Source organism: Lissotriton helveticus, chromosome 12 (assembly GCF_964261635.1).
Source record: "Lissotriton helveticus chromosome 12, aLisHel1.1, whole genome shotgun sequence".
In the NCBI taxonomy this organism is placed as follows: domain Eukaryota; kingdom Metazoa; phylum Chordata; class Amphibia; order Caudata; family Salamandridae; genus Lissotriton; species Lissotriton helveticus.
The window spans coordinates 548,009,322-548,027,430 of NC_136073.1; the positions used below are offsets into that span (position 1 = coordinate 548,009,322).

At 49.2% G+C, this 18,109-nt stretch overlaps 1 protein-coding gene across 8 annotated transcripts in view; it reads left to right on the plus strand.

Moving 5' to 3' along the window:
- TERB1 (telomere repeat binding bouquet formation protein 1) overlaps positions 1–5,359 on the plus strand; it is a 1,077,176-nt gene extending 1,071,817 nt beyond the window's left edge. For all 8 annotated transcript variants that reach the window (XM_078669239.1, XM_078669238.1, XM_078669242.1 and 5 more), the window contains 2 exons: positions 5,081–5,164; positions 5,248–5,359. In XM_078669239.1, coding sequence (XP_078525365.1) covers positions 5,081–5,164; positions 5,248–5,328 — 165 coding nt within the window. In that variant the 3' untranslated portion in view covers positions 5,329–5,359. The remainder of the gene's footprint in view (positions 1–5,080; positions 5,165–5,247) is intronic.
- The last annotated feature ends 12,750 nt before the right edge of the window (positions 5,360–18,109 follow it).

Sequence of the window (18,109 nt, forward strand, 5' to 3'; positions counted from 1 at the left end):
CCACTGGATCCCCAGAGGTATAGCAGAGGCAAAGGTAGATAATACCTTACTCTCTTTTGTGGTAGTGTCGTTGAGCAGTCAAGGTTATCAGAGGGTAGTGTTAAGCATTTGTTGTACACACTCAGACAAGAAATTATGCCACATACTCAAAGACTGAATCCAGACCAATTGTTTGTATAAAAAGTTATTATTTTGTTATTTTTATTTCTAGAACCAAGAATTACTTAGTAACAGCTAAGTTTTACTTTTCATACAATGTTACTTTTCAACAGACAGTGAAGGCTGTTCTGGTAGGAACATTTAGATTACTTTTGTAGTTGAGAAAGTGAATAAATTGTTCAGAAACACTTGAAATTACACTTAAAGTACTTTTTGATTACTTTTCTAGTGTGGCATGAAACATACTCCTAACACAGTTTAAGCAACCTAGGAAATTGTTAAACAGTTTAAATCTGGTGAAGGTACTAAGTTGTTTTTGTTGCAGTTCAAGACAGTTCAACCTAAGAATTTCGGAGAAAACCACCATTCAGTCCTATGGGAAAAACAAAGTGTTAGGTTTGCAGGTAAGAAAACGGTTTTGGGATTGGAGTTTTGGAGGGTAGAACCAAGGTTCAGGTTGGCACTCAAGGGGGAAAACCAGCGGCACTAGGGCGGCCGGGTGCAGTGTGTAGGTTGCCAATGTTAGCCAACGGGCCTAGGGCCCACCACAGTTGAGGACTGCTCACAGGCAGACGACTCGGTCTCAGCAGCCAAGCTCCTAGGGTCAAGGTAAGGGCAAAGGGGGTCCCATGTTGGCACCAAGTCCACACCATCAGCGATGCAGGGGCAGCCGGGTGCAGGGTGCTCAGGAGGTGTCTGGTGCCCAATGCTTTTCAATGGAGTACGTCGGTCACTGGAAAGGACTACAGGCTGGAGCCAGAACACTGAATGAAGGGAACCAACTACTGGCGGATTAACATGAAGCGTTGCTGGACACCTGGACACTGTCAGTCGGGCACTTCAGGACTCAGGAGCTGTTCGGGTTCTTCTCACCGGTTCCTGTCCCAGTTGGGGGGGGGTCCCTTCAGGTTGAGGCTGCAGGTGTCGAGGAGAAGGTGGAGGAGGTCGTCCAACGCTGGAACACAGGTCAGGATCACTAGGGGGATCTCGCTGGGGTGCTGGGCCACTCGAACTCGGTCCGTAGGCATCGGGTGCAGAGTGTTGGGGACTAACGGATCCGGCTGGATATGGAGTCAAGGTTTGGGTTGGTGTTGGACATATCCGGTGTCCATGGGAGATCAGAGTTCTTTAGGAAGACAGGGCAGGTCCCCGGAGTTCTTGGAGGCTGGTGGCCTCAGGACATGCCGGGTTCAGCTTGCAGGTGTTTCAGAACAGGAGACAGGCCGGTAGGGCTGGGGCCAAAGCAGTGGTCATCGTCCCAGAGAGTGGAGGGCTCTCTACCCAGAGGTCCAGAATCCTGTCTGGAGGTCGCAGATGGCTGGGAGCCAGTCAGGAACCACAACAGAGTTGGCTGTTTTTCAGGGGGCATCGATAAGATGCCCTCTGTGTGCATTTTTCATTAAATCCAACACTGGCATCAGTGTGGGGTTTAATGTACTGGGAAGTTTGATACCAAACTTCCCAGACTTCAGTAAAGCCATCATAGACCTGTAGAGTTTGCGTTAACAAACTCCCTGCTCATGTGCTCAAAATGACTTCACGATTCATAAAGGGGGTGGTGATGGACAGAGTATCTGAATTAAGCAGAACACTCCTACCCAGCCAAAAGATCAGGGCTTGATCCATCACCGTTTTTTAGCTCACTGCACCATCCCAGCTCAGAACCTGGCTACATGCAAATTAGTCTGACCCTGGCCCAGTGCATCATGGGAACAGGGCAGACCAAACTACCAGGCCAATTCTTTACTGGAAAGGAAACAAGCTTCCGGGGACCGGTTGCTGGCATTACAGCCGTCTTCGGCCCGGCTTGCTTGAATCCTGATGGTGCAGTGAGCAAGGGACTCACATCTGAGCATACCCTTCCACACTTGTGGTGGCCAAAACGATTCATAAAGGGGGTGGTGATGGACAGAGTATCTGAATTAAGCAGAACACTCCTACCCAGTCAAAAGATCAGGGCTTGATCCATCACCGTTTTTTAGCTCACTGCACCATCCCAGCTCAGAACCTGGCTACATGCAAATTAGTCTGACCCTGGCCCAGTGCATCATGGGAACAGGGCAGACCAAACTACCAAGCCAATTCTTTACTGGAAAGGAAACAAGCTTCCGGGGACCGGTTTCTGGCATTACAGCCGTCTTCGGCCCGGCTTGCTTGAATCCTGATGGTGAAGTGAGCAAGGGACTCACATCTGAGCATACCCTTCCACACTTGTGGTGGCCAAAACGATTCATAAAGGGGGTGGTGATGGACAGAGCATCTGAATTAAACAGAACACTCATACCCAGTCAAAAGATCAGGGCTTGATCCATCACCGTGCAAAGGTACAGTTTTTGGAAAGGACACAGATGCTGGGGCCTGGTTAGCAGGTTCCCAGCACACACTCAGTCCAGTTGGCATTGGGTATCTGGCAAAACGTTAGGGGGTAACCATGCAAAAAGGGACACTTTCCTGCAAAGGCTATAACTGCGGCTTGTATCATGATTTGAAAAAGAGATGCCCTGTAATGTGTGAGGTGAAACGCAGTGTTCCTGAGTCGCACATTTCGACTTCAATTAGACCAGATACAACACTAACGTGGGATATGTTCCAGCTTGACCTCTTTGACAATGATGATAGGCCATCATAGATTACCTCCTTTTGTCCCTCTCTGACTACTGGTGGATGGCACTGTGGTGCCGGCACATTAGGGTCAAGAGCTTCCTGCCATCCCCCCTGCCCGTTCCCATAAAGAAACAAAATGCTCGCATTTGACGGATTACTAGCAAATTTAATAGAGAATGATAGCTGATGCTTCGATGTCGGAGAGTTTGAAGTATCGACAATATCTATGACATATTGTAATGAATACATATAAATGTACAATAAATTAAGCTTACAATTCAGTACTAATGTATATTGTGTATTGGTAATTTTTGAATGTATGAGCATCCCAGAGTGTAAATAAGTGAAGAATTATAATACTGTAAGAGTACAAAGGAAGGTGATTGGTTCGAATACTGAATTATTAATAATACAAATATTTTAAAAAGTAGGCTATGATAAATACATTTGTCATCATTAAATTGATGTTCCCTCCATCCGTGTGTTTCTTAGGCCCTGGCAAGAAGTGAAGCAGTGGAGATGATGATGGCTTCCTCCTGAGAAGCTTTAGGAACTCTAAGCCCATAATTCAAGTCCTCTTATCTTCAAGTGATTTCCACGGAACGACTAAGAACAGCGGAAATTAGTGCCAGTGCCACAAATAACCACTTTTTGGTATCTATGCTAGTAGTCTGAGGTAGCTATGGGCTCTGATGGTTATTAACCCATATGTAAACTTCTTTTTTTTTTTATAAAGAACTTTATTGGGGTTTTTTGAAACGCCACAAAGTGGCCAACAAGATTAAGGCACAGGGTAATTTTCGGGTTACACGTACATAGACAAACAGTCGAGCCAGTTGAGTTCGATACAGTAGTGAGTCAATGAGGTTCTCCGGGTCTACAATAGGAGTGAATACGGATCACAAGTTTAGCCATTTTCCCCACACCCGCCTGTGTTTTTGAGGACAGCATCTGGCCTCCAACACCACCCTCTCCTGTTGAGCGCACCAATCAACTCTGCATCACTACTGTGCAGTGGTAGGAGGAATGGGGCTCACCCATTTCGCGGTATTTGTAAACTTCTGTATAGGTGATCCGCAGGTTAGGTCCAGGCTTTCAACATGTAGTCACTACCCAGTTTGATATAGATCCGGACATAATCTTTACAGTGCTGTGCTCGCCCTGGATGTGCACAGAAGCCTGCTGATTTGCTTGCAGATCATCCAACCGTTTTTGGCAATCCAACTGCTTGGTTTTCACCTATGATATTTCCTATAAATGGTCCATACAAACTGCAAGTATGACAAATGAATGGGTGAGAACAGCAGTTCCTAGGACATGTGCCTCATTAGAGGCTGACATTCCTTGTGGGATGCAGGATTGGTCTACTACCCGTGACTGAGAAGCCTCGAGGACAGGATTATAAATGGTTACACTTTTGCAGAACTACAGGACCGCAACAGGGACCTCCTTCCTTAAATGTGTATGCTACTATATCCAGAAATTGCGTAACACTCGTAAAGATACTTTTAATGAAAGCATGATATGTCCTTTGTCACTCTGTAAATTTTATTCACATGCATTTCACCATACCTGCTTGAAATAGAATGAATTTTAAATCAGCAGTGGGTGGGGCTATCTCCATGTTAATGTGTGAAGGGGAGGGTTTTGTGGTGCAAAATAAAAAGGTCTGGAAGGCATAGGGTCAAGGAAGGCGCAACAGAAGTAGCTCATCATTTCTTGGGCTCGAAGGTTGTCTTTCTTTAGGGTGAAGCACCCCCTCAAAGTAAGGATTGTGACCAGGATGGTAGCAAATGGGTATTGGTCTGATTCCTAATCACTAATCTTCATTACTTTCAGACCAGGGCTTTTTTTGTCACAAAGCTGTATCCTGTCTAGTTGACCCTCATGAACAACTTTAACAGGATAAGGGGATGCATTTATGATACAAATAAAAAGGTTTGGAGAAAATCAGATCCACAAAGGATCAAAAGATGTGTTTTCATCCATTTCTAGTCCTAGAAATGGATGAAAATACATCTCACTTTTAGAGATAAAGACTGCAATGAGAACGCCTGTAACTGTAAGCAAAGAATATTACGGGTAGGTCACAAAAGGGTGAAACTAGCTGTATGCTTACACCTACATAAAATATCTAAAAAATAAAACTGCATGTTAGGGAAATGTGATATTGTCCATTGCACACTAAAAGCAGAGTTTATCGTTGGTGGTGTGGCTTAAATTATTTAGCAAATATACTTTTAAAAGTGTGATCTAAATGAAAAGAAACATTGGATATGACATCATATTTAGACAAGATGATGTTTTTTATTTCCAGGCATACAGTTGGTACCGTTTAGAAAAGGAATGGATTCTCTGTCGTGCTTGCGAAAAGAATACGGTTCTCAGCAGAAGTTTCATAGTAAGTACATTGAATATATCTGTGTATATGACTGGACAACATTTTTATGCATTCATTTCAATGCCATAATTTTGATACTATAGGTTTACTTTGCACTCCGATTAAGAATGCCAAGGGAAGCACTTCAAATCAAGCCGAAGACTCCCAAAAAGGTTTTCCAGTGACTCGAAAATGAAACTTTAACATAGCCAAACTGTGAGTAATGTTTCACTGAAGTAAGCGTTTGGTATGTTTTTCACATGCAGAAAAAGCTACGTTCTATTTTCATTTTTTTATTTTATTTAATTGGCCTGGCAGGCATTTGTTCTGAACTATCTTGACAACATGTAATCAATGAATACATGTATTATTGATAATGTTACCTGAATGATTTTTTATTCCATATAAAAGTGTATTTATAAAATATTTACCTCAGCACAAGCAGAGCCTACAGGCTATGCTCTCGTGCCCAGAGACTCAAAGAGGGGTTTGCCCATGATCTTAGTCCTGTTCGACTAGGAGGATCAGTGTGCGTATAACCACCTTCACGGCCATTATATCCCAGAATGTAAGGAAAGCGTTACACATGTCACTTAGGATGACTTGAAGCCACCTATCCCCTGCCACCACTGTCAAAGGACTGCTTCTACCAACAATATTTGTGTAGGTCCCATTACACAGGTTTCTGTAGGCTCCGAATAGATCTTAATGTAACTTAAGTTCAAGGTTCATACAGATTGTCTGTTGCTCAGATAGGCTTGCCTTATAGGCTCAACCATTAATCACTCCAGGTATAGGTCTTATATGCTCTGATAAGTACCCTTGAGTAATCACTTTGCTGTCAAAGGAATGGGCCCTTAAGGTTTATACAACTTGATCGAGTCGGTAAGATATTTATACACAGAGGAATACCTCTGCTTAATGAGGCACAATACTTAAACATCTATTTTGTTGAAGAAAAGCTTAATTGTCAAAGGCGTGAGTGTAACCTGAAAAATTGTTTTGTTTTTCAAAAACTGAACCTATCAACTATTTCTAACCTTTTAAATCCTTAATCTTTCTGAGTTAGGAAAGCCTAGTGCCCCTAGGCTAGAGTCCAATTTGCCTATGCCTTAAAATGTATCTGGGTCATAAAACTTGTTTCCCAGAAGCCTAATCAGTAGCTGGATTACCAGCATTGCACTTACTACTGGGTTGTTTTGCCCATTTTCACTTACTGAACCGGTCATAATCTTATTTTTGTAGGTGCAGTGGTTTTCGATGTTGATCACTCTGTCTTTGCAGCTGTTTTCTTTTTTTTTGCTGGTCGATTCGCACATCAATTGCTTAGGTTGTTGAAGACACAAATATGGACAATACTGGAAAGCCACATAAAATGACATCATACTTAATTTAGTACCATGGACCTTTTCATTTCAAGTGTGATCCATGCTCCAGCTCACGGAGCAGTTCACAAACAATTGGATGGACTACTCATAGCAGTCCTTAGGTGAGTGCAAGCAGTTGTTCTTTTGAACATAAGCTGGTGACACTTCATTTCTTATTGAAATGTATACTTACATTCTCAAGCAATTTCATCATCTGTAAATATTATTTCCGGGTGCATAAGTATAGTGCCCTGACACTTAGAACTATGTATAATTGCAAAATCAGGTTACGATGGACCCCAGAACACCACTTAGACTCACTTGCATAACAGATGTGAATTGAAATTAATATATTGCAACGAAAAATTATTCAAAGGTTGTAACTCAGGATCTCTTGATCAAATTAACAATTTAAATTTGTTGACCATTTAATGGAAATTGAGGAAAATGACTTTGACTCAGTCTGCTGGGGTATGCAAGTGGTGTTCTGGGATCAGTCAACCACACTGTGGTCCCCAAATGAGAGGGAAGACCTATAGCAGAGCGGGCAAAACCTGAAGGAAATACATGAAGATTCTATTATAAATTATGTCTTTAACATTGTAATGGAGTCACCAGCCTAGTACTCTGACCGAGGTGTGGTTCCAACTGGCGAGGAGCTACAGTTGCGGTGAGCGTAATTGACCGTCTAGAAGTGTGCCATTGGTTAACCGAATGGTTATTTAAATTAATAGATTGTTGTCCTACCAAGAATCTGACATCGAGGCTGGTGGGTGATGTAGGACCTAGAAATAGTTAATAGTGGCTACAATTTTGTCATGTGTTGCGGGCGCAAAAAGTAGGATAACTTGATAAAATATTCATTAAAAAATTCACCAAAGGGGGGCGTGGCTACGAGGGGCGAAGATGGTGGACGTGGCTTTTTAGAGCTCCCACCAGCCCGTTATCAATCCGTCTGTTTATCCTGGCCTCCGGACCCATATCCCACCTCACACCTGTGGCGGAGGTAGTGGCTGGCAAAGGGTGCCCTCTGGTGTACAAATCTGGGTTCCCGGATCTGCGGTGGCGAAGATAGCGGCGGCGGCACCCCGGGGCCTACACACATCGTGGACGGCCGGGGCCTCGATTTTGGCGATCCCCGGCCGGGAGCTCCCGGAGTCGGCTGGCTGTAGCGGCGGTGGGGCCCGCGCTCCAGGGTCTGGGCCGGCAGCGGAGCGACGAGAGGAGGTGCGACAGAGCCCCACGGTGGAGGAGTGTGTGCAGGCGCCACAGGAGCACTGAGCGGGGACTGCGGCCTACGTCGAAATCCAGAGGCCGGGGCCTCGAGTTTGGCCGACCCCCGGTCGCCGAAGGTAAAGCGCGACTGAGGCTGAGGCCGGGCAGCAGCGGGACTGTTAGTGGTGCGGGCCCCCCCGGAGTGATATTCTTCACGCTCTCTGGCCCGGGAGTAACTGGACTTGCCTGGTCTCCTGGTCTCGGGGCCCCCCGATATTTGACCCCCCTGGAGGTGGTGCCTACAACCTGGTGCGTAAGCGGATGCTGGCGGCAGTGGAGAGGGGTGCACACAGCGTATCTCTGGGGCCCCGAGCGACTGGCTGGGAGGCAGTGGGGCTGGAGCCCGCGGGGTGACCCGATTGACCGCCCTGGTGAGACGGATAGAGGTGTGAGGGACCCCCAACCATCTGCGGCGAGTATCTGGCAGTGGACGGTCAGGATTGGAGCCACATGCACCGGGAGGTGTAGCTAGATTGGTGTTGCGCCGATCTCGTCGGTTCCAGACCGGAGCTGCGTGCAGACCCACAGCGGCCCTGCGCTGGAGTAGGCGACTGTGTCGTGGACCCTTGTACCAGGGGGCAGTGGAGCCCATAGGGAGCGGCGTACCTGAGTTCTGAGGATTGCCCCGTGGAGCCCTACATGTGCCCCCCCCCCCGTGGAGGACTGAAGCGGTTTGCGAGAGGGGTGGAGGCGGGGAAGGCTTTCCTGACCTGTTTCTTTGGCGGTTATTGGAGACGCGAGATACCTCGCCGAGAAGACCTGCGACTGTTACGAAGGCAGGAGCCCCGGATTGTGCCAGACCATGACCAGAGGGGGGGGTGGGCCTGCCAAGCAGGGACCCATTGACAAGTTTAAGGGTCCAAGTGGAGGCTCCGGAGCGTCTGGTGGTCAGGGGTCGGGACCAGACAACGCAGCGCTCATGGTGGCCATTACCCAGTCCAGGGACATGCCGGATGCCAAGATTGGAGCGGTTGGGGCAGACGTGACCCTATTGCGCCAAGACCTGCGCAACGCAGTGGCACGAATAACAGAGACAGAATCTAGGATCTCGGTTGTGGAGGACGACGTTGGGACCCTGAAGCGGAAAATGGCGGCGATGGAAAACATTCAAAGGGGCCTGGCGCTCCGTGTGGAAGATGCTGAAGGGCGGGCGCGCAGAAACAACCTTCGCTTTGTGGGTTTTCCGGAGGGTTGTGAGAAGGGCCACATGGAACAGTTTCTATCCCAGTGGTTGGAGAGTTGGCTCCCCCCGGATGTCCTATCCCGCTGTTTCGTGATTGAACGCGCTCATAGGGCCCTGACACAGAAGCCGCCAGCGGGAGAGAGGCCCAGACCGGTGATCGCTAGAATCCTGAACTTTCACGACAGAGACACTATATTGCGGGAAGCAAGGGCCAAAGACTCCCTTCTCTTTGAAAACCAAAAAATCATGATCTTCCCTGACTACACCAGGCTTGTACAACAACAGCGGCACTCCTTCATTGCCGCCAAGGCGAAACTTCGAGGCCTAAAAATTCAATACTCCTTGCTCTATCCAGCCCGCCTTCGGGTGGTTTTCCAATCCCGTACTCACTTTTTTGACACACCGGAGGATGCCTTCAAATGGACTGATGAAACGGTGAGCGTCAGGCCCCATGCTCAACCTGGTTTAAACCCGGGACGCTCGAGAGACTCATCGCAGGACCGAGCGGACCAGACTGCCCGAGCCAAAAGGAACAGAAGGTCTCGATCTAGGAAACGCTCTGTTTCTAGAAGTGGGTCTCCAGCGGCTGCGCCTGGCGACTCCGATCAGTCTGGAAAGGGCTGATGAGAAACTGAGGGGCGGTGTGCCCTGCTGCGGATGCCGTGCGCTCCGACGAAGAGGAGCTGTATCGCTATATTCTACTGTATTGCTGATTGACTGCTGCGCCTCCTGCTACGGCTTGTTTGCTTATCTGTCATTGCGTGGGGTGGGGAGAGGGGAGGGGTTTGGGGTGCTCCTGTATAGGGGCTGCTTGCCTCCTACATTAGTGGGAGCTGTCTAGGGAGGGGGGGGTTCCTATTGTTTGCAGGGGTAGTTGGGATCCATTGGTATGGTTGTCCTTGGGCGCTCTGTTTTGGGCCCGAGGATGCCCATGCCGCGACAGATACTTCAGAGTTCTATGAGGTATAGGGGTGGGGGCATGGGGGGACGGGGGGTGGGTTTGGGGGGGTCTGGTTGGGGACGAGGTGGGGGGGAGGTTGTTGTTGTTACAGGGCATAGGGGTGGATGGGGGGGATTGCACGTGATTTCTAATGCTTTGCCAATGACTGTGATGTGTGCTTTGACGTGGCACCGGGGGCCCGATGGGTTCGTTCCATTCGACTATGGCTGACGCACCGCTTCCAGGGCTCCCCAGGGAGTCCATGCGTGTGATAACTTGGAATGTGAGGGGGATGCTCGACAAGATCAAACGGGGGGCGATCTTGCGATGGGGGAAGAGGGAGGCAGCGGATGTACTTTTGTTGCAAGAAACTCACATGATGGGGACGAAAGTGCTTAGCCTGCAGAGGTTTGGTTATCAGCAAGTATATCATGCCGGTTTTTCGAGGGGGTCCAGAGGGGTTGCTGTTTTGGTACATCGCAGGCTGGCCTACGTCCATGAGAAACAGTGGTCTGACCCACAGGGTCGATACATTTTTATTAAGGGGATGGTAGGCGCTGAACCAGTGGTTTTTGGCAGTATTTATGCCCCTCCCCCATTGCAATGGTCCTTGTCTGAGAAGTTGTTTGCAGTGTGGACGGACATCCCGGAGTCCTTGGCAGTGCTGGGAGGTGATTGGGACGAAGTAATGGACGTGTGTATGGACCGTCGGAGATTGCAGGGGATGTTGACAGCGGCTGCCCCTACCCGGTTGAATGCGATGGTGGAGGGGATGGGCTGGGGGGATGTGTGGCGACATATGCATCCGAAAGTGCGAGCCTTCACGTATGTGTCGGCAGTGCATGGTTTGTTCTCGCGACTGGATTATCTATTTGTGCCCAATGCGTTCCTGAACAGGGTGTGGGAGGCGGGGATCCTACCTAGAGGGTTGTCTGACCACTCCCCGGTAGCCGTTAGGATTGGACTACATAGGGCACGTCAGCCGTTCCGGTGGAGAATGTCCTCGTGGCACCTTCAACAGGCCGACTACATCCAGCACCTGCGGGGTGCGATTGCCCATTACTGGCAGGAAAATCTGGTGGAAGGTATAGATGCAGTCGTGGTGTGGGAGGCCATGAAGCCCACCATAAGAGGGGTGGATATTGCATGGTGTGCGGCGGCACGTCTACAACGTCGAGAGGCCATCACTGAGGCGGCAACGCGGGTGGAAACTCTAGAACAGCAGTGCCGGGGAGGTGGAGACGCGGTGGCGGTGAGGTTGCTCCTACAAGCGCAACAGTCATATGCATCTGTGTTACTAGACGAGGCTCGTCAAGCGTGGCTGGCCACGCGGAGCAGAGTCTATCAATGGGGAGATAAGTCCTGTACCATGCTCCATAGGCTATGTCAACGTACCCTCCAGCCACTTACACTACCGGGTCTCACCGATGGGGACGGCGTGGCGATCATGGACCCGGCTGAACTGGCGGCGAGCTTCGCCCACTATTATATGGAGCAATATGCTCCGCGGGACTGCCTATCAGCGGACGCGATTGATAAATTCATTGGAGACTTGCCTCCGAAGGCAGTCTCGGATGAAACCAGAACAGCACTAGACCTTCCCCTGACGGCGGAGGAACTGGGCGACGCGCTGGGACAGCTCAACACGGGGAAGGCGCCTGGCTCAAGCGGCTTCCCGTGCGAATTTTATAAGACATTCCAACTCCAATTGGGGTCCCATTACCGGACCGCACTGGAGGCGGCGCGATCGCAGGGTAGACTGCCAGCTGACTGGCGACACGCCGAAGTTGTGGTCTTTCAAAAGCCTGGCAGACCCCCGGACAAGCCGGACTCCTATCGCCCAATCTCCTTACTCAATATCGAGGCCAAGCTGCTGGCTAAGGCCTTGGCGAACCGCCTTCTCTCGTATGTGACTGACCTGGTCCATCCGGATCAGGCTGGTGTTATGCCAAATAGGGCGACACGGCATAATATCAGGCGGGCACAGGCGGCAGTGGATGCAATTGGGGCCCAAAGAAGAATGGGCGGCCCTACTACTAGCAGATATAGATTGAGCCTTTGATTCGGTCAGTTGGACATACCTGTTCGCGCTCCTGCCACACCTCAACCTGGGCCCGGTGTTTATCTCCTACGTCAAACTGCTCTATACCGATATCACGGCGTCTGTACGTGTCTCCGGGGCGGTCTCCGAGAAGTTTCCGATTGGCCGGGGAACCCGACAGGGATGCCCGCTCTCCCCGTATTTATTTGCGTAAGCTATGGAGCCTCTGGCTTCTTGGGTTCGTATTGACGCGCAGATGCGGGGCTTTGAGTGGGGTGGAAACCTCACCGACAGAATTGCACTATATGCAGATGATGTCCTCTTCTTTCTTACAGATTTGCGCAGATCGGGCCCCCGAGTCTTGGAGATAATGCGCATCGTCCGGGAAGTATCAGGCCTGTATCTGAACCCGCGTAAGTCCACTCTGTGGGTGTTGGATGGTGGGGTAGTGGCAGACCCATGGGCATCGACATTGCAGGTGGCGGCCGGGGGATTGAAGTACCTAGGAGTGTTCCTCTCCGAGTCCGCAGAGAGACTGGGGTGGGAAAAGGTCCAGACGGATGTCAAAACGTGGTCTCGAATGCCTCTTACCATCTTTGGTAAATCTGCAATCTTCAAGATGGTCGCACTCCCGCGCCTCTTGTACCAGCTGCAGAACCACCCCCACCTTATTGCTCCCCAATGGTTTAGGCAAGTTAACTCTGTCCTGAGCCGATTTCTATGGGCTGGAGGGGCAGCTAGAGTGGCACTGCAGACGTGCTTCCTGTCCACATACTGTGGTGGCCTGGCTACGTCGGATCTATTGTCTTACTATCAGGCCTCCCACTTGTTGGTACTTAACGAATGGTGGTATGGGGACAGAGGAGACCCAGCGTACGCCCTGGAGCGCTCGTTGATGGGCGACAATACGTTGCACATGATCCTATACTCGGCCAAGCTACGGCGCGAGCTGCCATGTACCACGCGAGTGGTATTTGTTGTATGGCGGCAGGCGCTGCGTCGCATGGGTTGGTGGGGCAGATTAACAGCAGAGACTCCGTTGTAGAAGAACGGGAGGCTCCCCGGGCTGGCCTCGTTGACAGGGTTTGGTGGATGGGACGCAGTCGGGATCTCGTCACTAGGACACGTACTGACCGGGGTCGCCCTCAAATCATTCCAGGAGCTCAGTCCTGAGTTCCAGATGCCCAAGACCCAATTCTTTCGCTATCTGCAGTTTCGTCATGCACTGGAGCCTAGCATTGCGGGCTTGGAGTCATTGCCGGAATTCAGCCCAGTGGAGGCGAAGGTCTTCATGGGTGACCTTGGCGATAAGAAAGTGTCCAGAATCTACCAGACGCTAGTTACGCACTGCTCCTCCTCCCTACTTCCCCTTAAAGATGCTTGGGAGACAGATGTTGGACCCTTAGACGGTGATGATTGGAGGGAAGCGCTAGAGTCCCCGAGAGGGACGGCCATAGCGATAAGACTCAGGCTTATTCAGTTCAAATACTTACACAGGGCCTACTACACCCGGGAACGATTGTGGAAGGCGGGTCTGATTGTGTCTCCGGAGTGCCTGCGCTGTGGAGTTGAGAGGGGTACGCTGCTGCACACTGTGTGGTCTTGTGTGGGCCTGACCAGATTCTGGAGTGGTGTATGGAGTTGTCTGTCAGAGGTATTGGGGTGGGATCTTCCCCGCACCCCCCGATTGGGGCTCCTCCATGTACTAGAAGGTGTAGGAGGAAATATATACAAGCGCCACCTATTGTTCCTGGGTTTGGCTGTTGCAAAGAGGGACCTGGAGAGGGCATGGAAGGGAGTGAGAGCCCCCCCACTGTGTGCATGGAAGGCGGGTCTGGACTACTTTATGGGGCTGGAGCGCCCAGTGTTTGAGGCCAGAGGATGCCCCCGTAAGCATTATAAAATCTGGAAACGATGGGCGGAGTATAGGGGGTTGCTTCTGGACCCTCCAGCAGAACAGGAGGATGGTCTACAGGTGGAGGAGGACCCTCGGGCCTAGGGGGTTGCGCCATACCGAGCACACTACGACCGAATGCTGACAGCTTACTGTGATCACGTGCATGGGGTTAGGGAGGGATAAGGGGTGGATAGATGGGAAGTTGGGTGGTGGGGTAAGGGGTGGAGGTGGGGAGGGTGGTTTGTATTTTCCTCTTTTCATTGATTGGGCTATGCAATAATACTGAAATGTGTCATGATATTTGGTGGTGATCTCCTGATTGTGGAGAGCCGCATATATGCTTTTACCTGATCATTCAATAAAATTTGTTGTGAAAAAAAAAATTCATCAAAAATTTCAAATTGTTGTTTTTGACTGATACATATTCCTGTAGAATCCTCACCTTATGAATATCCTCCAGTCACCACACCATATCCAGAAAATGATTTCCCCACTTATAGCTATCCAGCGCCACTGGCATTCGGTATCGCTGGAAACTGTACTGGTTGCGTGGCCGAAAATCTTCTCTGGCCTGGCATTTCACTGGCAGAATATTATTAAAATTTGCAGAGCTCAAACTGCTACCCACACGGGGTTCCCCAGCGCTAGATTTCGAAAAGGGAACACTAAAATCCACTGCCTCAAAACATCCAGGACTTCAGCTATTTTTGGAAAGGAAGTCAGAGAGGTACACCTGCTCAAGGTTAATGGAAGGTCATTCCATAGCTTAGACCCCATGCGAGTCCATTTGACTTTTGGAACCCTGCATAAGGAAAGATCACTAGATCATAAAGTGCGAGCCGAAAGATAAGGTATCACCAGTATGAGAAGATAACAGGGGCAAATCCTGATCTAGCTCTATGAACAAAGCAACTGCTTTGAATTGGATCCTTTTCTCCACCTTGAGCTAGTGAGGCTCCCTCATAAGAGAGGTGGCCGATACACTTTTTGGAAGTCTGTGGAGCATCCTGGATGCTGAGTTTTGGACTACTTCAGCCTTCTATGGAGGCTTTGTCTGCTCACAAATAGAGGAATTTACCGTAGCCCAGACTCAATAAAATAAGTGCCTGGATGACAGTCCTCTGGGCTGAGAAAAGAAGAATCCAGAGGATTTTTCGCAGACATTTCAGTAAGGCAAAACAGGTGGCTGCCATCTTCGCAGCCTGAGGATCCATGGACAGCTTGTCCTCCAGCATGAAGCCAAGGTTCTTCACCTTTTGGGATAGCGTGTGAAGGGTGCCCAAGTTTTGAAGCCATTGCCGTGGGCTCTTAACGGGGAAAACACTGAGGTGCTGGTGGTGGGTTAAGTTTGAGAGAATTCATATTCATCCATGAAGCCACCCCTTGCCAGACAGGAGTTCAGGGCCTCAGAGTTATGATCCTGGGCAGAAGACATATAGATAATGATTTGTGTGTCGTCCGCGTAGGAAAATAGAGTCAGGCTGAAGCTTTCGACTAGGTCAGCCAAAGGTCTGATGTTGAATAGAGTCAGACTTAGGGCTGAACCTTGAGGAATCTGTGATGAAAAGGCATATCGTGGAGAAGAGGTGTTCCCTGTGGACACCTGAAAAGTTTGGTCACTCAGGAAGGATGCCATCCAGAATAAGGCTGCTACTTGTATGCCTATATTGACCAGTCTCTCAGGCAGCGTGACATGTGACACTGTGTTGAAAGCAGCACTGCTGTCCAATAAAATCAGTCCTGCCCTCTCTACGTCATCCAGGAGCAGCCTAAGATGTTTTGTCACTCCTGAAAGGGCAGATTCAGCACTTAGGTCCTCTCTGAACTCCAATTAGGAAGGGTGAAGCAAGATATGGGTCTCCTCAAAAGCATAGATTAACCTTTTAACATGCTTTTCCATGATTTTATCCATAATAGGAAGCATAGAGATATCCCTGTAGTTGGACCAATTCAAGGGATCCAGATTAGGTTTCTTCCGGAGGGACAAGACCCTGGTATGTTTCCATGGCTGAGGAATGGGAGGAGGAATTAAGAAGACCTAACACCAGCTTCAAAATTTCAGGGTCCAGGATCAAAAGCTTAGCAGGGGCAAGAGGGTCATTGAGGGAGCCTGATCTTATGGATTGTACCAATGATCTGAAAAGTTGTAGATCCAGATACTGAATTGCAGGGGAGTTAAGCGTGTAGGTGGACTGTGATATTGAGCAAGCTAGAGGCTTGGAATGTTATGAGGTTACTGGGGCTATGTGCTCTATCTGTCCGTTGCTCCAGTGCCCATTTCATGGATGGATGCACTCTCACTGAATAAACCACCACCAACTCCATTTCAACCTGCTTAGTGTCATCTTTACATAACTGGCGACGATTTGGGATTTGAATGCCCAGCGGATCTTCATTGGTTTTTCATCCATCCATTACGCAGACAATTAATCAGAATAAGAGGCCCGAGAGCAGTCCGCTGTCTTCGCACAACGTTCAGAAGTACCAACTGTTGTTTTCACTTGTAAGTGTACACTTAAGGTGAGATTTTCTTTTTCTTGCTATTTTCCGTCGAGATATTCAACAGAAAACGGAAACGTTTTGCGCTACCATCTGTCACACTCGTTGCCTAGGGTGGTAAAAGAAGATGCACAGTCCAACTGTGTATGTTAAATAATCCTTTATTGTAGATTCCTTCTAGGATAGGTAAGTAGGAGAAGATAGGAAGTATAGGTAAACCCCACCAGGAGCAGGCTCCAAGCAGCTCAGCCTGAGTTGACCAACTGACACTGTGAGCCAGAGAGACACCCCAGGTATTCTATGATGTCATGGTGCATTCTATCCAGAGAAGAACAGTAGAGAAGTAATTTACTATACATCCTCCTTCCTTAGGGAATGACAGCAGAAATGGAGCGAAAGATAAGTAAGATACCTCCAATACAACATTTACATAAAAATGCAATAATGAGATACACAAATCTAATTATGTACTACACGAGGTATAAGAAATATCGTAATAGAAATATCATTAACATGAACTAAAATACAATAAGAAACTAGACATTAGTACTACACGCCCCATCCCCCTCCCTTAGGGAAACAAAACATGGTTTAGATGAAAAAAAAACAATACAGCAACCTCCCCAAACATGGGTACACCACAGGGTAGGCGTCCTTGGGGGCGGTCATGTTGTCTGTGGTTGGGTTTTTTCGCCAGGCTTTCTCGAGGGTGCGGCATTACCAATCACCAAGGCTCCTACATTACAAAGCCTATTTGGATTACCTCCACCTAAAGGACACCACAAGTGCGGGACATGCACTTGTTGTATTGTATTGAGACTATTGAGGATTCAGTTTTCTCATTCGACAATATTCATTGGAGGCACGATACCTTTACGAATTGTAAATCAAAGAACGTCAGCGCAGCGGGTGATCCATTGTGTGAGATTGATGGCTGCATGGTTTGGGTCCGATGCTCTGGCGGGGAGGGTTTTGGTTTAGCGATGTGGTGAGCTGGTCGGTGGTAATTTTGTTCCAGTTTCTGCGGGGGACTTGTTGTAGGTGGTGGTGTGTCGTGGTTTTTCTGAAGTTGAAGTGGACGCAGCTGTGGTCCGTCCAGTGGAGTCCTGTGGCATGATTGAAGGAGATGTGCATGCTGGAGGAGAAGATTGCGTCGAGCGTGTGTCTGGCGTAGTGGGTGGAGGTGTTTACCAGTTGTTTGAGTCCGAGATTGGCGAGGTTGTCCAGAAGGGTGGTGGTGTTGCTATCGTTGTTCTTTTCTAGGTGGAAGTTGAAGTCTCCTAGGAGAATGTAGTCCTTGGAGGGGAGGGCGTGTGGGCTGATAAAGTCAGTGCTGTCTTCGCTGAATTGTGTGCGGGGTCCTGGGGGTCTGTAGACGAGGGTGCCTCTAAGTGTGGTCTTGGGGTCGGTGTGAATCTGGAAGTGAAGATGTTCGGCGGCTGTGAGGGTGTTGTCGACGCTGGTCGTGATGCGGATGGAGTTCTTGTGGACGATGGCGATGCCTCCTCCTGTTTGGTTAATGCGGTCCCTTCGGATGATCTTGTAACCGTCCGGGATGGCTATGGCGATGTTGGGCACTGATGAGGCGTTCATCCAGGTTTCTGTAAGAAAGGCCACGTCCGGCGATGTGGTGTCGAGTAGGTTCCAAAGTTCAATGGCGTGTCTGTGAACCGAGCGTGTGTTGAGCAGGATGCACTTCAGGTGGTTGTTGTTTGGGCTCCGTTTGGTGTTTGTGGTTGCAGTGTGGGTCCTGCTGCAGCAGAA